The sequence below is a fragment of the Thalassophryne amazonica genome, chromosome 9 (assembly GCF_902500255.1).
Source record: "Thalassophryne amazonica chromosome 9, fThaAma1.1, whole genome shotgun sequence".
Classification (NCBI taxonomy): Eukaryota; Metazoa; Chordata; class Actinopteri; order Batrachoidiformes; family Batrachoididae; genus Thalassophryne; species Thalassophryne amazonica.
Genome location: NC_047111.1, coordinates 104251366 through 104273439, shown reverse-complemented (window position 1 = coordinate 104273439; position 22074 = coordinate 104251366). Strand labels below are relative to the sequence as shown.

At 39.9% G+C, this 22074-nt stretch overlaps 1 protein-coding gene and 1 long non-coding RNA gene across 6 annotated transcripts in view; one reads left to right on the top strand and one right to left on the bottom strand.

The window, feature by feature from the left end:
* LOC117517743 overlaps positions 1-20632 on the bottom strand; it is a 22658-nt gene extending 2026 nt beyond the window's left edge. The window contains exons 1-2 of the long non-coding RNA XR_004562820.1: positions 20437-20632; positions 9356-9358 (exon numbers count right to left, since the gene is read on the bottom strand). This is a non-coding gene — a long non-coding RNA (uncharacterized LOC117517743). The remainder of the gene's footprint in view (positions 1-9355; positions 9359-20436) is intronic.
* Positions 1-22074, top strand: part of robo3 (roundabout, axon guidance receptor, homolog 3 (Drosophila)) — a 539598-nt gene that overhangs the window by 376224 nt on the left and 141300 nt on the right. For all 5 annotated transcript variants that reach the window (XM_034178891.1, XM_034178888.1, XM_034178890.1 and 2 more), the window contains 2 exons: positions 2117-2274; positions 15826-15946. In XM_034178891.1, the coding sequence (XP_034034782.1) occupies positions 2117-2274; positions 15826-15946 (279 nt within the window). The remainder of the gene's footprint in view (positions 1-2116; positions 2275-15825; positions 15947-22074) is intronic.

The following is a 22074-nucleotide window of genomic DNA, read 5'->3' as shown; positions in this document are numbered from 1 at the left end:
TTTCAGTATTTTTTTTAACCACATATCCAAGTGAATTTATGCATGTGTGAATACCAACAGTGTAGTGGATGGAGTGAATAATTCATCTACTTTGTGTCTGTCAGCTACAAGATCCTTCATTGTTGATGCATTGAGATACCACAGATAAGATACTGAGTCAATTAAGACCTTGGGGATAGGTGCACAACTATTTAAAATTACAGTCATTTCTGTTTCAATGTTGTCCCATGCTTTGTTTTATTCATTTAATTCAGACACGAAGAGTTTATTGTAATTTTTGATTTGCATCTCTTTGGCATTCACACCACTCTTACTGAGTGCTGAGTGTCATTAGGGTGTAGGCAGTTGAATACATGAAAATTCAGTAAGGTGTGTCTTGTATAATATATTCCAGTTCTAAGGTAGAACTATACTAGTGTATACTAAGGTATATCTAAATATCTAAAAAATGCGGGCGGATTGCAGCATCAGCTCGCAGCCGCTGCGACACTCCGCCACAGGAAAAACACCTCTGTTGGAAGCCTTAAGGACAAGTTGGTACATGTCCAGCTGTTAAACAATTTCTCATATACTCACTCCACTGAAAGCCATCAAAAGCCGCCTGGATTTTACAAATGGTTATCAACACAGAGGTGTTTTTCCTGTGCCGCCGCACCGCGCCGGCTGTGTCCCGACGCATGGACCCGCACGTCTTTCATTAAAAAAAAATCTCCTTTAACAGTGGAATATTGCTGTTGCTTTAGACGTAGACTGTGTTTCATAATTATTGTATGGCCTTGCCTTGCAATGTGGAGCGCCTTGGGGCAACTGTTTGTTGTGATTTGGCGCTATACAAGAAAAAAGTTGAAAGTTGAAAGTTGAATATCCGGATAAAATGCTGAAACCGACTTCTTCTGAAACTTCTCTGTTCTCTCACGACGTCCTGAATCAATAGAGCCTGAAATGTGGAGGTTTTCAGCTTGAAACAGGCTGACGACGGCGCCTGGGACCGCTGCGCGACGTCTCGCACCGTGGGAAGTCCTTAAAGCGACAGTATCACCTCAAAATCTCTCATCACCCGTTAAAATTTTCACCGAAAACCAGTTTAATTTTTCGAACCGTGTCCACTTCGATGTGCCTCACAGGTTTAGAAAAAAGTTTGATCAAACAAAGCACCAGTCTCTCAGCAACTTCTCAGACAAAGGAATTCCGACGAGGGGCTGGACGACTTCTCCCACAAGGAGTGCTCACAGGCAAATGACGTCACCGACAGGCGTGGAAAAACTCACGCATGCGCACGAGGGTTCAAGCATGTCTGACGTAAAAACATATGAATGAAATCCATATAGTTTTTGAAAAAATAAAAAGGACCTATACTTTATTTATCATAACAAAATAGACATCATGTATATAAGTGATATTTAAATAATAGGGGTAATAAACAATATATACAGTACAAGAAATATGGTGTGTGTATATATATATATATATATATATATATATATATATATATATAATATTATAGGGGTTGGCTTCTAAAACCTAAATATTAATATGGGAGAAGATTGTAGTATACGTATACTTAGTTTGTAGACTAGCAGTAAAATTAAATTATAGCTAGCTTATGGTTATTATATTATAGAAACAGAAGCTATGATGTAATGTGTATTGGTATCTATCTAAAGTAAACCCTGCTAGCTTACTATAGGAAGATAAAATACATAATTTATATGCTATCAAATGGAAACCTCAGACTAGGTACTATATGTTGATATCTATTAAAGAACCCATAAAATGATGAATCATTAAAGATCTAGTAAGTCCCTTTGGCTGCTCCCTTGTTTGCACTCGGGGTTGCCACAGCAAATCCAAGGTGGATCTGCATGTTGAATTGGCATAGGTTTTACATCGGATGCCCTTCCTGATGCAACTCCACATTACATGGAGAAATGTGGCAGGGGTGGGATTTGAACCCGGAACCTTCTGCACTGAAACCAAGTGCATTAACTGCTTGGCCACCACCCCTGCATGTAAAATAAAATTGTAAATAACGAAAATAATAAATAATAATGTCGTCAGCATAGATGTTCAGTCTGAGTCTGACCATCTTGTGACGTTTCCTTTTTTTTTTGTCTAGTTCTGCGAGATGACTTCCGTCAAACACCCAGTGATGTTGTCGTGGCAGCAGGTGAGCCAGCTGTCATGGAGTGTATCCCTCCAAGAGGACATCCTGAACCCACCATCTCTTGGAAGAGAAACAACATCCGGGTCAATGACCGAGATGAGAGGATAACTGTAAGTTGGCTGACAGCTTAATCTGAACATATTTCCCATAAGGTCATTATTTGGAAAAAAGGCAGATTTTGCAGCTTTGTCTGCAGACTTTAAACTGGCATGTTACTTCACATATTGTTAAAAAATAAGGTGCTTTGTAACAAACTGTTTCATTTGCTTCCACCTTAATACAAGAAATGGTTCTGTAACATTAAAAGTTGCTACACATCTAAGTTTGACAAATCTTCAAAGAGAATATTTTGTGTTTTGTACTTACTGTATGTCCAAAAGAGCCATTTTTTTTTAACCAGACTTAATTCTCATATGTTTTGTGACTTGACATTCAGTTTAATGTTGTTTCCACATCGGGAGTTTTGATTAGTTATGAGAAATCTGTCTTGTTCGTCATTGTTGGTTATTAAAATAATTTTGCTATTGGATATTACTGATTATGCTTAAAGTATGTTCAGCACATGAAAAACAGTCTTTAAATCATTTCTGATTGCTGCAGAATTGTGAATACATTAATATTACATAAATACCATGCAATATCAAACTTGTTAATTAACATCGTTTGTGTGTTTTATTATATTTTTGGAGAGGTTTGTTATAGGTTTATTATACCTCTACCAAAGCCCACCGATCTGCCCAATCTGGATCTGTACCCAAACCTAGACTAGATTGCTTTTGTGAACTTCCCACCCGGAAACCGAACGTTCTTTGAATGTTCATTGAACGTTTGCATGAGAACATTTGAAAACGTGGCATGAAAACTGCACAAACATCATATGAACAAAGAATGACGACAGGTAATGTTTGCATGCAAACATACAATGAACATTATACAAATGTTCAGAAATGTTCACAAACACCATATGAACAGTTGCAGCAGAACATTAAATGAACATTTGTAGAATGTTCGAATGTGAACATTACCTGTCCTCATTCTTTGTTCATATGATGTTGGTGCAATGTTCTTGCTCAATTACCTACAATTTTTGTGATTGTTCCTATTGAGAACAAAAAAAAATCAAGTAAAACAAACTTCATGAATGTTTTAAAATTCAGTAGGTTTTATTCCAGTAGTGACTTGCAATGTGGAATTCACATAAAATCAATAATGGAGAAACTTTTGAAATCACTTAATTGATAACAGATTAAATGATGGAATTCATCTTTGCAGAATTAATCATTGCTCAAAAAGCACATGAAATGAAAAATTTTCAACTTTACAAAAGATTTCTTAAGCGGTAAACCACAGATGCTACTCCAAAAAAAATGTTCAGACACAATAAGAATAAATCTTCTAGAAATAATAATGAAACCTAAAAAAAAAAATCATCTATTGATCTGCATACAACTGATAATATACATTTTAGGAGCAAAAATAAATTCAACTTAAACATAAATCACCGCTTGAAACAAAAACTACACCAATCTTTTAGACATCTACATACAATTAATAAAAATCATATTTAAGAGCAAAACTGCAAACAGTTTTAACACAAACATTTCTATCAATAAATTCCCTGAGAAAATTCCTATGAAAAAATATTCAAAGTTTTTAATCACATAGATTTGAAGAGTCATATACGACAATGCAACTGAACACATCTGTTATGTGTCAACGCAGATTGAGGAGCGAACCTGCGTCAGACAGGACCCAGCACTAAAAATAACCAGGAAGCGGTTCCATCAACAAAAAAACAATTTATTTTTCACCTGTGCCTAAATAAATTATACAAAAAAAACCCAACCCAATGTCCTTCAAGAGGAGTGACTGCTGGCACGCTCTCCAGTGTTCACGGGGAGAGAAGTCCGATGCTCCTGGACTCACTACCATCAAACAGACACCCCCCAGGTGGACACGACAAACTGACTCTCTGTTGAAGCACAGAAGATGTGAGGCACGTTAGCAATTATAGCAATTTCTTTCACAAAACACATGCTATCAGCAACACATCAAGGTTTATACTTTTTATCTTTATGCACATGAGCAGCTTCTCACAATAAGTGGAGGATCACTTATCCTGCACGCCACAACAGTGAGAAGCAAGCCACACCATTCTCATCACAATTTCACGTATACTATGTAGCAAAACATCAAGTTATTATCTACAATTAGTCCAACAGTTAATTACCTTTACTGTGTGCTGACAGCATGTGTCCTCACCCTTCCTTGCTTCACAGGCTTAATGTGTCAAACCCAGGTGCGGTCCTCAGCGTCTCACAAACGAACATCACAAGGTCGAGTTCCCGGCAGTTCTGCTTGGCTCACACCTGCCTTAAAAGCAGAACGCCATCCAATTATCTGCTACAGCTGAAAGTCTTTAGGGCTGCACGTGAGCACCAGTCCCAGGTGCCTCACATGATATTGACGAGGGTGAGGATTCTTCAGCCAGCACCTTCTTTTCCACAGACAAATCAGCTTCCATGCCACCTGAGGAGCAAAGAAAAGAAAACAACACCAAAACCTCCAGCTACACCCCCCGACACACATCATTTTTAAGAGCGAAACTGAACAGTTTAACACAAATATATTACAATCAATAAATTTCCTGAGGAAATTCATATGATGAAAAAAAAAAAATACAAAAAGTAATACAAAATTATTAATTTAAATTAATGTTTGATCCCCAGAGAAAAAGTTTCTCTGCCATTAAAATTAAATTTTATCAAAAATATTCCATGTACAATGCAAATTAAATGCTGCTGCTAATCTGCCCATAAGGTTTGATATTATAGAATATAAACACCCTCATATCATATAAAATACCCTCAGCCGTATGAGCAGTCTTCTTAATAATTACTTAATTGGTATCCCAGTATATATATATATATATATATATATATATATATATATATACATACACACACACACACAGGTGGGACCAAAAGTTTACATACCCTGGCAAGAGTTTTGTTTTTTGGCCATTTTTCAGAGAATATGAACGATAACACAAAAACTTTTTTTTCACTCATGGTTCGTGTTTGGGTGAAGCCATTTATTGCCAAACAACAGTGTTTACTCTTTTCAAATCATAATGACAACACAAACTACCCAAATGAACCTGATAAAAAGTTTACATACCCCTGTTCTTAATACTGTGTACTTCCCCCTTTAACATCAGTGACAGCTTGGAGTCTTTTGTGGTAGTTGTGGACGAGGCTCTCTGAGGGTAAAGCTGCCACTGAATGTTTTGGTTTTTATTTACATCAATTATGAAGAAATACAATATGGCACTCTATGGTAAATCTGCATGGACAGTTCTGAAAACTGAGTGACTGTGCAAGAAGAAGAAGAGTGAGGAAAGCCACCAAGACACCCAGACAACCCAGAAGAGGTTATAGGCTTACGTGGCTGTGATTGGAGAAATTATGCACAGTGCAAACGTTGAATTTTGTATCACCAGTTATCCATCTTCATGATGAAGTGGTATAGAGGAGGATTTTCTTAAAAAGAAGACCTGAAACTTTAGCTACAAATTGCCAGAGGATACATCTGAGATGCAAGCCTGGATTTGATCTGTTTTGCTGAAAGAAAATCCTTCTGTGCTCTACTCCACTATGAAGCTAAGAGTAGTGATGCAAAATGCAAAACCTGCACTGTGCACAATTTCTCCAGTCACAGCCACATAAGCCTATAACTTCTCCTGAGTTGTCTGGGTATCTTGGTGGCTTTTCCTTGTAAATCACTGCAGAGGTGTTATCAGGTTGTGAAAACAGCATTTTCAGTTTTCGAAGTGTTTTTCAGTAGCTTTTGCATAATATATGATGGACATGTTAGATTTACACAGAAATTAAGCTGTTTTGGAGCGGATTCTGCCATGTTGGATTCGCAGCCAAAGAGAGACCAGACGTCACGGTGCCTCTCTACTGTGACTGGCTGTCAACCCCCCCCCCCCCCCCCCCCCCAAAAAAAAGATTTGCAACATTGTTAGTTTTTCAAACCTGTAATCTGGGTCAGGAAAAAGTTCAGGATGGACCCGTCTATACTTCTTTGATTCTGCTTGGATAGGACATCTTCGGATCATGGCACAATTGTAGAAATGATGGTAGTACTGTCCATTGATGTGATATTTATTGCAGCCACCATGACAACTCTGTAAATTTGTGGCACGTCCCTGGCAAGGCTGCCTTTGACGGTTCCTGACTTGTCCTGACTGCCAAAGATGAACAGGAGCCGTAGCGTACAAGCAGCCCCTGACAAGACAATGATTGTTACTGTATCCTTCCCTTGTTCCATTCCAGAGGTGTATGCAGTCAAGGTATTGATTATGGGATTCCTCTGGTGCCTGGTCCCCTTGTCCTCGCCATCAAGTCTGTCATTAGCACTCTTGAGCTGCAAGTTGAAAATTTCCTTTGTTAGTCACAAGCAATTATATATATTTTCCTGTTCAGATAATTTGAGCGGCATGGTCATAACTGGTATTCAACTCAACACCTTATTGGACAGGCCCTATATTTTTAACAAGCTGTTCATTTTGCGTCCAGAATTTTCTCAATTTAGTTATCAATTAGGTATACCACACAGGTGAAAGCAGATCAGACAAAAATGATTAATCCTCTGTACCCACTGCTATTTGTGTAAAGGGCTTTCCACTCCACATGCTTTGGAAGCATCAGAGGTGCCAAAAATCGGTCTAAAAAGCATTATTTTCAATGAAACGCGTTGCTTTTTAGAGGCATCTGAAGCGTCACGTCAAAAGCCGAGCTAAACCAATGCTTCTGTCGGGAGCGTGCACATTCCTGCTTGTCGACAGGGTGACATGGTCAAAGTTCAACCAAATCCAAATTTTCCCCTCTGAACTGTGACAAAGCTTCGCACTGTCCAATAGAAACAACGTGTCGGGTCCAAACATGGAAGACTAGCGGCAGAAACCACTAATCTCTATAAAACAGAAAGGTGTCACAGGACTGCTCATTTATACAGAGCAGTTTTCTGAAGAAAAATCCTTGCAAATGTTTTTTTAAACCTCAAAATTTATTTGATTGCTGTATTAAAGCTTTTTCGTGGTTCATCGACGCACATACAACATGGCGATCATTCAGCTTTCCTCTGGAGGAAAAAAAAAATCTGAACGAAAGTCTCCGTCCCCTTGCCGCATGCAACACGTCGGGGGTGTGGGAGACGTTGACGTGACGTGTTGCCTGATGCGTATAAAGCGTGCAATCTGAAAGGACTTTTAGTTACTGCATTTCCATAAATACAGCATGTTTCATAATATACTGTGTAAAAAATGAAACAGCAAAACTTTATTGAAGTGAAGAGGATCTAACAAACAGAAAATACATTAACTCACTTCTTCAAGTGACTTTACTGGTAAGCCCATTACTTCCAGGCACTGCTTGTAATTGGTTCTAGCCCACACTTCTGGTTTAGAGCTGGCCATTCTTCAGATAATCGTCTCAGCAGCGTCCACATTGTTCTCTCTCCTGGTATGTCTGGGAACCGACACTTTCAGGGACGGTCAAAGGATACAGTGCATCAACTTTGTCATTCAGCTGTTTGATACTGTGAATGATGTCATTCTGCTTCTCCTGGAACACAAAATGTATATAGATCCATATGTTACAACCTTAATACAGAAGTTCTCACTTTACATTAAATCCTAATGCTTCACAAATGATTAAACCAATGCTGTTGACCTTTCATCATGAGCACGGACAAATCTGTGAATGAACTGAGTGATGAAAGTAAGTAGGTAAGTAAGTCCCTTCGGCTGCTCCCTTGTTTGCACTCGGGGTCACCACAGCAAATCTGAGGTGGATCTGCATGTTGAATTGGCACAGGTTTTATGCCGGATGCCCTTCCTGATCCAACTCCACATTACATGGAGAAATGTGGCAGGGGTGGGATTTGAACCTGGAACCTTCTGCACTGAAACCAAGCGCATTAACCACTTGGCCACCACTCTGAGTGATGAAAGTGAGCCATGAAAAAAAAACAAAAAAAAACAAACTTGAAAGATCTTGGCAAGGCCCTGGCAGGGTCTGGTGGTTGTCCCCCAGAAAAATGTGAAATCTCAAATGCATTCTGCTTAGGGCTGTAGCTATCGATTATTTTAGTAGTAGAGTATTCTATCGATTATTCTGGCAATTAATCGATAAAAAGTACTTTTGCGTTTTAAACAACATCAATAGTCCAGGGCTGTTCATAAGCAATGGCACAATGTCACTGTGCCAAAGTGTTGGCATTTTGCTGAAATGGCAATGGGATGTGGCCTTCTATTTTGTTTTCTCCAATTTGTAAAAATTAACCATTTTTAAGGTTTTTTTTTTTTTTTTAATAAAGGCTGATGGACTTGGTTCCTGCGTGATTTTTTTTTATCCCTGTTTCTCTTCAGCAGTTGCATTTCAGCTGGAGGTTGAACATGCAGCATCGCAGTCAGTTTATTATTATTATTATTTTATTTAAGTTATCGTGTTTGTGAAGTGTTGTGTATTCCCCAAAAACGCAAAAATTAAAAAGTCACACAGTGTGAGTCTGAGGTAAACACAGAAGAAAGAGTGGACTTATGCTGTTTGCGGGGACAGAGTTGTGACCCGTCCGGTTCTGAGAGCCCCTCACACTGGGCAGAGAGACAGCAGCCGGCCACCGGGTCAATAGTCCCTCCCCACGTAGAGCAGACCGTGTGTGTTTTTAAAACTAGACAAACACACTGCTTTGCTTTAAATGCACAGTAAGTCTATTTCAGATGATCAGCGTGGACCATCTTATTATTGCTAATTTGATTAGCTGTTATGCTCGCCTTTTTCTTTTTTTTCTGTGGACGTTGCAGCGCCACACACAGGCCTGGCATATGTACTATAATGTTAAACGAAGCTTCGAGGCACAGAATTTGCCTCGAACATTTTTTGTAATCGAATTATTTGAGTTACTCGCTCATCATTTCAGCCCTAATTCTGGTGCTTTCTCATGTCTATTTACCCACCAAAAGAATCTCAAAAAAAATAAATAAATAAATAAAATAATAATAATAATAATAATTTTTTGGTTTGGACAGATCACTTTTCCCACACCAGATAAGGTGGTAAACCTCAGTAGTACAGCATAGAAGTCCTTATCTTTCAAGTGTATGGTACCATAGACAGTATCCACACACTACGCAAATGAAACATTATGCAAGGGACACAGAAATTGAGTTTTTATAAAACGAATTCTGTAACTTTATATCAGCAGTAAATAAACATGTTTATTAAGTAACAGGGCCTGTAAATTATTTCTTTAAATAAGGAAAGTTAGTATATACAACTTCATTACTGGCATTACTGTATTTTCAAATTATATCCCAAATAGAACAGAATATTTCTTGCCAGAAATTTTGACTATTTTGCTTGCTGAATGTGAATTTTTAGAATCTACTGGCACAAGATACTGTACAAGCTTATTTAACCATTATAGTACAAACCTCTGGACAAGGATCGGGCTGACGTGAATCAACTGCAGGCAGATGCTCAACTGACTGATCAGATGGAGGATTCAGTGATTTAACAACTCTTAAGGCAGCCGGCATGGTTGCTGTGTGTGTGGGGGGGGGAAACAAACAATAATCCGAAAATATTATCAAACTTATCTTTATAAAGTCTCTTTCTGGGCACTGACATTACTTAAACTTTAACTGCATCAACACCTAATAAAAAAAAAGTAAAGTCCCTTCGGCTGCTCCCTTGTTTTTGCACTCGGGGTCGCCACAGCAAATCCAAGGTGGATCTGCATGTTGAATTGGCACAAGTTTTACGCCGGATGCCCTTCCTGACACAACTCCACATTACATGGAGAAATGTGGCAGGGGTGGGATTTGAACCTGGAACCTTCTGAACTGAAACCAAGCGCATTAACCACTTGGCCACCACCCCTGCTATCAACACCTAATAAAAGAGAGTATATATTTTAGTCATGGTCATAAAAGTTATGTATATTTTAAATTTAGCATTTATTTAAGCAAATTAGTCCGTTTGAGATCGAGACCTCTTTTATAAGTGACCTGGACAATTATAAAGTTTCCAATTCACCCAACCTGCATGTCCTTGGAAGTGAGATGCCCATACACACCTTACTGACACCTTCAGGCTTCTGGCTTAATATCAGAATAGATAAAACATGCACAAAATATGAATTAGGCCTGTGCCTCTCTGTGGCTAACGTTAGCTCCGTGCTAGTCAAAAATGTGTTGGTTTGGTTCCCATTAGTCCATGTCTGGCATAATCAAGCTTCAAGCAAGTTCTGTCTTTTCGGGCTAAAATGGGTTTGTGCTCACATCAGGTTCCGTTACCTTAAAGTCTTTTGATAGTCACAGCGTCGTGATGACTGTAGGAAGGCGCCGGCATTTGAAGCTAGCTGCTAACTCGTGGTAGCTTTGTGTTGGTTTTCTGTGATCCAGTCGATGATCTTCCAGCGTTAGTCTCCTTTTCTGCTCTCAGTTGTCTCTTAATCGTAGTATAGAGACTGAACAGGCAAATTAACGTCTTGAACATAAACTTTTATTTGCCAAAAGAGAACTGAGAGCATGCGGCGCTGTTAGTTAGCTGAGTCGTCTTCTTCTTCTTCTTTTCTTCTTTGTTAAACAGCGGGTTTTAACCCAACCAGTGTTGCCAGATTGGAAATATGCAACTATTGTACCAAAACCTCAAAATTATCGTATTTTGGGAGAAATTATCGTACACAAACAAAACGCATACAACGTAGCTATTTTAACGTTTTTTTTTTTGTTTGTTTTGTTTTTTATTTCCAATGGTGACGGGGGTGGGCTAAGCTACGTATGTGCGCATGTGCAGCCAAAACAGTCTGCATTACAGGTCAGTTGTCTCTGGCCCAGGGAGGGAGGGGCAGGGCTGAGAATTGGGAACTCATTACTTTGTATGGAGAGGCTTTCAAATGACTGTCCCGGGCCGGCCAAAGCTAGCAGCAGCCCTGTGTGTGGTGTGTCTTTGATGCTGCCTGAGTGCAACGCCTGCGAAATGATTCTTGGGTGTCAGAGAGAGATGCGTGTTTGGGCAACCAACTGAAATTATCGTACATTTTGGATTTTTTCCCATTATTGATCACACATGTACATAGGGCAAAACTATCGTACAAATACGATAATTATCGTACATCTGGCAACACTGAACCCAACTCGGTGCACTACTGCCACCAACTGTTTGGTGGAGAGCACTGCAAGCTTTTTTTTTTTTTTGTCTATGAGCTGTTTTATTTAAATGTCAATGTTTCCTGCTCATGCATGTTGAAAACATTATTTTGTAAATTAATTTTTAATACCTTTAATGTATTTTCCTTATTTCCAAAAATGCTAAAGATATTATGCTTTTAGAAAATTTGGCAAAATGTATGTAACTCAGGTCTGTGGGACTTCTGGATAATAAGCTGCCATTGCAATCTGTTTCCATAAAAAAAACATATTTTTGGTAGCTGACATTAACAATCTGTAGTGACGTAAATTATTTTGCAAAAATTAATATTCCAATTAACAGAGTGCATGTTAATGCAAGTTGCCCCAAGACATGTGTCTGAGTTAGCTCTGTCAGTTTATCACAGTAATCTTGAAATTATGTATTTAGTAGGCCTGAATCATAAATCGACAAATTATTGGTTACCATGGTAGCCAGAGTGTTTAAATCATTTCTGTTATGGATAAGACGCGGATTGAGGAGCGTTCCAGTATCTGACTGAACCCAGCATGAAATAATCAGAAGCAGTTCCAAAAAGAAAACACATTTATTTTTCTCCCTTTGTGCTATACATGAAATACTAAATAATTATAATTCTGGTGAGGTGAAAAGGCGGCGCGCTCTCTCAGCGTCTCAACAGTCGGAGTCCGAACGTTCAGAACTCAGGAGTTCCGCCAACACCCCCCCCAGGTGACTTTCCCAGACTGTACTCTGCGAAGGAGGAACAGAGATGAGATTATTCAACACTTATTACTACGAAATATTGTTTAGAGGCAAACTTATCAGCTACACGTTTAGGTCTGGTTTCAAAACTTAGTTCAAAGAGGCTGCTGCTCACAGCTAGTGGAGGATCATTAATCCGCACGCCACTGCCGTGAGGAGCACGCCAAGCAATTTCCACCAATAATTACTTATAGCTGCGTATAAACGCCAATTTACATTCATGGATAAACCTTTCAGAATATTCACCTCTGTCGTGTGCTGACAACGTTTGCCTCTCACCCTCGTCCTCCTTCACAGGCGCGATGTCAGACTCTGAAACGGCCCTCAGCGTCCCCACACGGTCGTCACAAGGTCGTATTCTCCGGCAATCTTATCCAACTCACTGCTGGTTTAAATGTAGTTCTTTATCACTACATTGGTACCAGCTGGAAGTCCTCAGATCTGCACGTGAACATCACAGGTGACGTGGATTGTCCTGATAGAGAGCCGCACGAGAATGCAACAGGTGCAGCCAATCATCGTAACAGAGGAGAGAGACTCTTCTGCAGCACATTTTCCTCAGAGAACAGCCCCAAATCACCTGGGAAGGAAAATAAACACAAAACAACCCAACCTTGTCCAGCCAAACCCCCCCCCCAACACACAACAGTACCCCCCCGTCAACGGGAAGCCTCCCGGCGACCGCACAAACCAGACCCCAAAACCACCCCACACATCAAAGGCCAAAGCAGGAGGAGGGCAGAGATCACAGCAGGCAGCAAAGCCGGGAGATGCGGCAGAAAGGCTGGCCGGCATCAAAACAAAAAAAAACATCCCGAAACAACCCCAAACACAAAAACAAAACACAAAAAAAAAAAAAAAAAAGACCCCCAGCATCCCCCCAGAGAGTACCACAAACATACCCCAGGGAAGCACACCGGGGTAAACACCAAAGAAAAACACAATACCCAACCCAAACCCCCCCCCAACACACAACAATTTCCTATTGTTCATTCTACCTATGATTGCACACATAATTTAAATGTAGTCCAACATTAACGTTCTGTAGGCAGTAAATGATATTTAATGTTTTCCTGTAATATGAAATTTTGCAAAATTTTAGAATATATATACTTTTATTTAGAGGCAAGCTTTACACATACAACATGAACATTATGTGAATGTTCGCAAACACGCTGAACATTAAGCATACATGCTATAAACATTTGATTGATTTTTGCAAATGTTTGCTTACATGTTTGTCTGATGTTTGCTTCCATGCAAACATTAGACAAACATCACAAACATCATATGAATGTTTGCAAACTTGCTGAACAGTAAATGAACATTCTGTGAACGTTCAGTTGATGTTCGCAAATTTTCGCTTCCATGCAAACATTAGACAAACATCACAAACATTACATGAACGTTTGCAAACTTGCTGAATAGTAAACAAACATTCTATGAACATTTGTTTGACGTTCGCAAATGTTTGCTTCCGGGTGGGTTTCCGTGAAGCAGCACACATCCTCCAGATTTTGATAAGATACGAGGTCTGTCCAAAAAGTATCGGACCTTTTTCTTTTTTGCAAAAACCATATGGATTTGAATCACGTGTGATTGCATCAGCCAAGCTTGAACCTTCATGCGCATGCGTGAGTTTTTTCACGCCTTTCGATTGCATCATTCGCCTGTGAGCAGGCTTTGTGTGAGCAGTGGTCCACCCCTCTCGTCGGATTTTTATTGCGAATAAATGTCTGAACGATTTGGAGCTTTGCTGCATCAAATTTTTCCAGAAACTGTGAGAGACCTCCAGGTGGACACCATTCGGAAAATTCAGATGGCTTTCAGGGACCATTTTATGGGGATTACACAGATTAAGGAGTGCTCCAGCCGGTTTAAAGACTGCCCACAGCATCTGAGAGCGCGGCACACTCCGACAGGCTGACACCCCACTGAAACAACCAGATCATTTCCAACGTGAAGGCTTTGTTGATCCGGGACGTCATCTGACTTCCACAAAAAAGGCATAAGGCGTGGACATCAGCACTTTTTCAGCACATTCCACTGTTACAGGAGTTTTTTTCATGGAAAAAGAAGCGGACGGATGCGCCACTGTGCCGCTCATTGCGCGGGACAAAACCACCTCCGTGTTGGTCTCACAGGACGGTTTTCAGATGGATTTCAGACGGCTGTTGGTCGCTTTTTAGTCGTGTGACTATCCGAGAAATTGTGCATGAGCTGAACATGCCCCAACATGTCCTGTGAGGCTTCATCACTGCCGCGACGAGCGGAATTCCTCCGCTCCTCTTTCCATGACAAAAACTCCTGTAACAGTGGAATGTGCTGTTCATTTGTAAACTGGATGCTGTGTTTTATCCGGGACGTCCTCTGACTAGCACAGGAATTGCGGAAGACGTGGACATCAGCACTTTTTCGGCACATTGAGACAGACATGCGGAGGAATTCCGCACGTCGCGGCGGAGCTGCATGGCGCAAAGCAACGCCATGATGAAGTCTCACAGGACATGTTGGGGCATGTCCAGCTCATGCACAGTTTCTCGGATAGTCACATGACTAAAAAGCAACCGACAGCCATCTAAAATCCATCTCAAAGCCATCCTGTGAGACCAACACGGAGGTGGTTTTGTCCCGCGCAATGAGCGGCACGGTGGCGCATCCGTCCTCTTCTTTTTCCATGAAAAAAACTCCTGTAACAGTGGAATGTGCCGAAAAAGTGCTGATGTCCACGGCTTATGCCTTTTTGTGGAAGTCAGACGACGTCCCGGATCAACAAAGCCTTCACGTTGGAAATGATCTGGTTGTTTGAGCGGGGTGTCAGCCTGTCGGAGTGTGCCGCACTCTCAGATGCTGTGGGCGGTCTTTAAACCGGCTGGAGCACTCCTTAATCTGTGTAATCCCCATAAAATCGTCCCTGAAAGCCATCTGAATTTTCCGAATGGTTACCACCTGGAGGTCTCTCACAGTTTCTGGAAAAATTTGATGCAGCAAAGCTCCAAATCGTTCAGACATTTATTCCCAATAAAAATCCGACGAGAGGGGTGGACCACTGCTCACACAAAGCCTGCTCACAGGCGAATGACGCAACCGACAGGCGTGAAAAAACTCACGCATGCGCACGAAGGTTCAAGCTTGGCTGATGCAATCACACGTGATTCAAATCCATATGGTTTTTGCAAAAAATAAAAATGTCCGATACTTTTAAAATAAAAAGGTCCAAGACCTCGTATGCAAATTACCATTTGAGTTATTGACTGAAGCACCTGCATCAAGTTCTTTTATTTCCACCAAATTTCCAGAATTTTTGCCAGCTCACACACAGAAAGCTGGAGTCATCCACATCTGTGCACACTAAATATCACCAAATGATCAACACATTACAAATTGAGCAGTGAAAGGTGTTTCTATGACGATTGGTCTGGAGTGAAACCCGGAGTCGAGCTGTGTTAAGAAGGACGAGAGGAGCCATCTGTCATGAAACAGACAAAGATGAAGTGCCTTCTGTCTTGTCTAACATGTCTCAATATCCTGTTTCCAACCTTTTCCCATTTGTCTACTTTCTTTCGCTCTTCTCTTCTACCACCTCTCCATCTCCCCTGAACTTTTAATTAATTTCCTCTGGCCCATTCTTTCCCCTGACATCTTGCACCTCCATCCTCTCATGTCCCTCATGTTCAGATTCGAGGTGGAAAGCTGATGATTTCCAGCACCAGGAAGAGTGATGCTGGAATGTATGTCTGCGTCGGAACCAACATGGTTGGAGAGAAAGACAGCGATCCTGCAGAACTGGTCGTGTTTGGTGAGTCATTTTGTTACTGTACCTCATTCCCTGATGGTCAGCATCTAAAAGCTGGATGGAAGAGGACACATGAGGGAATCATAATAATGTGATTTCACACTCACATCTCTTTGAAAGCATGGCTATTTTTCATTGCACCAAAACATGTTTCAAATAGATTTTTAGATTAAAATGAACCATGTCTCTCCATTATAGAATGATATATATCTAGATATATTGGCTATGATACGATTCAGAAATTATACTTTTTATTATGGAATGATTTGATTTGTTGCAGTATGATATCATCTGATACAATTCTTTTTTTTTTTCTTTTTTTAATCTAAACTTTCATTTTCCATGAAAAATTAGAACAAGCCAAAAAGTGACATTGCTTACCTTCAAATATTTATTTTATCTTTTATGACTATGCTGCAGCACATTGTCACTGCTTCTGCTCACATTTTGTTCACCACCGAGGGGCAGCACCACATCCAGTAGTAGAAAGCGCAGCATAGAGGAACAGTAGAAGAAGCCAGGTGTTGTTAGCTTTGTGTAAATAACACAGCTTAACTGTCTTGTTCTGAACTGGATTGATAGTATTAAGAAATTGTGAACCAAATGTATTATTCCAATGGGTACATTTATTGGGTACCTTCTTCCACCATTGGATGCCTTGATCAGTTTTTTTTTTTTGCCCTGATCTGAGTCATTTGATATTGGTTATCTGCCGATTCCGAGTCCCAATCCACTACTTGTATTTTTAATATTTGATAATACAATTGCACAAACTCATTAAAGTCAGTCAATTGTATTTAATTGTTTTTCACTTTAACAGCTCCGCTCTGAAAAAAAAAAACAGCTTCAATCCAAGTTGTTTCTTAATGTTTGTATTCATTATTAATTAAAAATAAAATAAGTTAAGATTTTTTTTAATGTCTCATGAATTCCGTTGTGTGAAAAATTGTAATTTTAGAGTTGGGACACTCAATCATTGTGACTGAGTGATTGTTGAAAATACATTTACCATTATTATTATTATTATTACACTCATCAAAAAAAAAAAAAATAACTGTTTTAGGGTAATTTTGGGTTGCTGAATCCAAATCTGAGCTCAAATTTCTTCTATCACATCACGTTGTTTTGCGATCTGCATGTTCAGTGTTGATAGATTACGCAAAAGTTTGACGCCACTAATCATGCGCAAAAACAGCTTCAGTAGCATAGTTTTTAAAACAAGTTTGCGAAATGTGAAAAAGAGGCGTAATATTGTTTATGGTGCTGAAGAGGTTTGCGAGAGTGCAGCTTTTGCTTCAATGCTTGATATGAGAAATATGTTTTCATATCTCAAAAATGTGATGTGATTGGCAAAAACTAACACCAGATTCAAATTTAACACTCCCAAATTTCCCAAAATCGGTTGCAAAAGTCCATGCAAGAAAAATCGTGTTGACCAGTGGTATTGTCATTGTATGTAGAAATGTCGTCAAAACTGGACCTTTAATCTCGCCAGAGGGGCAGCATGCTTTCGGCTCACCTCTCTGACTACACCCCTGTAAACTGCATCTGTAAACAAGAGAAATGCATGATGACAAGGAATGTGAAGTACCGGTAATTATTTTTTGGAGTGGAAATAATTACCTGACAGCCTGGGAGGAACGTCAAATCAAACACGCTGTTCAGCACAAACGGATTCAGTGTGTATCTTACCGCACCGCACTTTTGAAGCAGACTGAGACTGACGCGCACTGTTCATAACTTTTTGAGCGTTTTTTAAACGTGGCTTTGTGGGGTCTCTGTCATGAAGCAGCAGCTGCTGTGACTGTTCACTCCACGAGCTCCACACTTCTAAAGCGAAGCAGAGATAACAAGTGCACACTTATTTGATAACTCGGGTTTAATTAATCGATACCGATCAATCAAAACATGCTTTTATCATGCCAATATTGATCAGGTCCAGATCAGGGCATCCTTAGTTGTTACCTTGCATGGGAACGTTCCTGTGTCTGGTTTTGCAATAGCCTCATGCCAGCCTTTGAACGTTTACTAGAGTTTGACGACATGGGGTAGCAAAACCAGTGTAACTAATTAATAACAATGAAGTCAATCCACTGGCCCGGTCAAAGTACATATAGATCAATGCAGGGGTCTGACATGGTCGTATATATTACTTTTTATGTTAGTTAATTGTTACACTCCTCATGGCATGAGATAATAATAGTGTTTGTTACTATATTATGATAAAATATTAATAAATAAAATGCTTAAGTTGCAGTGTAAGTAACCCTAAATATTGCTTATTGTAAATCAGGTAAATCTAAATGAGGAATGATCATTTAACTGTTATCTGGAGTAATTTATAGAGTGACTCCAATTAGTAACAGCACAGTGATTTATAAACTAAACTTTGTAACTTTACTTTTTTGTCCTCCTGTGGATTTATTTTTCTGGGCTTCATTTTGTTTTCTTGTAACACTGAAGCAGAAGATGCAAGTTTCCTTCCTCACTGCCCTTTGCTCTCTTGACCCCTCTCTTTCTTTCCTCCTCTCTGATCCTCTGCTTTGCAGTCATTGCAGCAGCTGCATGAGCACCCTGAAAGCTTGTATTGATCCATGGAAACAGATAGAAAATTGATATTTTCTTTTCAGTTCTCTCACCACCTCCTCACATTCACACAGAAGCTATTTTTCCTGCAGGTTGTGGTGCAGCAATAAACTGAGGCAGGAGACAAATTGAACTCCAGCCAGATTGCAACAATTAATTCATGGTTTCTGAAAGATTCATGGCTTGAATATTTTCCTTGTAATTAATTCCAACACCATCTGTGAGATTTGCACTGTAATAGCTTTTTTTGTCTCTGCAGTATTTTCTTCTCTGTTTGTAAAAGATTATGATCATAATAAGAGCTTTCAAAAAATATTAATGTAGTTGTCTGTTTTCCACAAAGATCTGTAGTGTTTTAATTCTCTCACCCATGTAAGTCTCACACGTCAACCTCCAGCTGTCAAAAATAAAGCCACCGGGAAGAGAAAGAAGTCGCAGTTCCTTGTATGGATGCATGAAGCTGGCTTTAAAAGCGAGCAGGTTCCCATAGATGCCCATGTTAAAATGTGTAATATTGGAGGAGAAATAAACATTTTCACAGCCTGTTCCAAAAATAGTTTTGGTCTTAATAACTAGTTTCCCTCTCAATGAGAACTGAACATTTTGAGCCATAAAGTTATGCACAATTAGGGACAGAGTTGCTTTGAGCTGCATGCACAACCTGTCGCACTGCTCCGGTTGCAGAGGACACTAGCTGTGGCTGCTAGCTGTTGAGCATTATATCTTTAATAACATGGCTTCCGGTCCAGTTAATTGACCTAGAAGATCATCAAAGAATTTTCACGTTATTTAATTTTGTGTTATTTAATTAGCAACATTTGCCCTTTTAGCACATATTGGTAACATGATGATGTTAGGTCCGGTTAGTTCATGATAACTGAGGAAATAAACCAGTCATAATTTTTAACACCAATGCCCAAGTCACCTTTTCTAAAAGCCATTGCCCAGCCTACCTAAATAAGACTTTAAATAATAATAAAGCTATAATATATAATAATAAGCTTTAATAAAAAAAAAAACCTTAAACCAAGGTTAACCTGTTAGCTTTCGCTGGTTATTGGTTGGTTGGGACGTAGGCGAAGTCAGTACTGCCAACATTGTTAGACCCAGATCAACACTTTCTGAACTTCAGAACAGTTCTTGTGGGTCTTTTAAGAAAACCTATGGGTGACATCACAGAGGGAATGTCTAGTGTGTATATACAGTATATGCAGTTAATGGTAATTCAGTGCGAACCGCCACCACCACCAAAAAAAAACAATAACAATGGGACAAGGCCTTGTTTACCTTTTTCAGGCCTGTAACATGTAAGAGAGTTAATATATTTTATGCAAATGTTGTAATTTCATACAATTTTCTCAATAACTCAAAACCTAATACATATACCATGATTTTAAACAAAAATTGGACAGCATGGGACTCTGTCTATATTGAGTTCAAAATCTCATGGATTAATACCTATTCTAGATTTCTCCTTTATTTCCATCCAAGCGCTTGTGATTTCTGCTTTAATGTGTTTTTGCCAAATGGATTAATTCAAGCATTACAGATGCATTAATTTTTTTTTTCATTGCAAAGAAACCACAACATTTTGGTGATGATAATGTGAATCACAGAATTTAATTAAATAATTTTACCATGGACTACTGAGATTGACTCCAGCTCCTGTGACCCTTAATTGGTACAAGTGGGTATAGAGAATGAATGAATGAATGAATGAATGGTACAGTGGTATGTAAAAGTTTTGACACGCCTGATGATTTCCATGATTTTCCTTTATAAATCATTGGTTGTTTGGATCAGCAGTTTCAGTTACATATATCATACAGCAGACAAACACAGTGATATTTGAGAAGTGAAATGAAGTTTATATGATTTACAGAATTAGGCAGGTTGGGCACCCCAACAGAAAAAAAATACATCAATATTTAGTAGATCCTCTTTTTGCGTAAATAACAGCTTCTAAACGCTTCCTGTAGCTTTCAGTGAGAGTCTGGATTCTGGTTGAAGGTATTTTGGACCATTCTTCTTTAGAAAACATCTCAGGTTTGTTGGTTTCCAAGCATGGACAGCCCGCTTAAAATCACACCACAGATTTTCAATAATATTCAGGTCTGGGGACTGAGATGGCCATTCCAGAACGTTGTACTTGTTCATCTGCATGAATGCCTTAGTAGATTTGGAGCAGTGTTTAGAGTTGTTTTGTTGAAAGATCCAGCCCCGGCGCTACTTCAACTTTGTCACTGATTCATGAACATTGACCCTCAACTTTAACAAGATTCCCAGTACCTGCACTGGCCACACAGCCTCACAGCATGATGGAACCACCTCCAAATTTCACTGTAGGTAGCAAGTGTTTTTCTTGGAATGCTGTGTTCTCTTTCAGCCATGCAAAGCGCCTCTTGTTATGTCCAGATAACTCAAATTTAGTTTCATCAGTCCACAGCACCTTATTCCAAAATTAAGCTGGCTTGTCCAAATGTGCTTTAGCATACCTCAAGCAACTCTGTGAGGTGTACGCAGGAAAGGCTTCCTCTGCATTACAGCATCTCCTTGTGCAAAGTGTGCTGTATAGTTGAACGATGCTCAGAGACACTATCTGCAGCAAGATCATGTTGTAGGTCTTTGGAGCAGGTCTGTGGGTTGACTGTGACTGTTCTCACCATCCTTTGCTTCAGCTTATCTGAGATTTTTCTTGGCCTGGCATTTCAGGCCTTAACTAGTACTGTGCCTGTGGTCTTCCATTTTCTCGCTATGTTCTTCATAGTTTTTTTAATTGAATTGAATTGAAACTGACAGGTGAAATTTCTGAGATAGCTTTTTGTAGTAGTAGTAGGCCTCTGTCGGTCTGGGCTGACCATGGAAATACACCCTAGTTGTCGTTGTGTCTGCGGTGACGTTTGTGGCAGTGTAGTCCGATGCGGGAGTGACAGTCTCTGCTGCAACGGTCGCATCTGTAGATGGTCTCTGGCCTGGCGGCACTACTTCTTTCCTTTCTGCATGCCCTCTTGCTTGCAGCTGATGCCATGAGCTTCTCTTCCCTTGTTTTGAGTTGTTGCTTCAGGGTGCTTCTCCACCTTATCACCTGCCAGATGTTCCCAAGCTTCCGTGTTCATGTCCAGAGCCCACGTCTCTCTTTTTAGACATCTTTGAAGCGAAGCTGTGGGCATCCACTGCTTCTCTTCCCAGTCTTCAGCTCACCATGTAGGATTTCTTTGGGAATACGTCCATCCTCCATGCGGTGGACATGACCCAACCACCATAGTCTGCACTGTCTGAGTGAGGTGAACATACTTTGGAGGCATGCACAGGTGAGAACTTCAGCATTGATCACTCAGTCCTTCCAGGGTATCCTGAGGATACGGCGGATGCTGTGCAGATGAAAGGTGTTCAGCCATTTCTCATGGCGAGCATATTTTGTCCATGTTTCACTACTGTACATCAACGTGCTGACTACGCATGCATTGTAGACTGCCATTTTTGTGGCCACAGACAGTTTCGCGTTTGACCACACTCGGGTTGTGAACCTGCCATTGTTGTTGCTT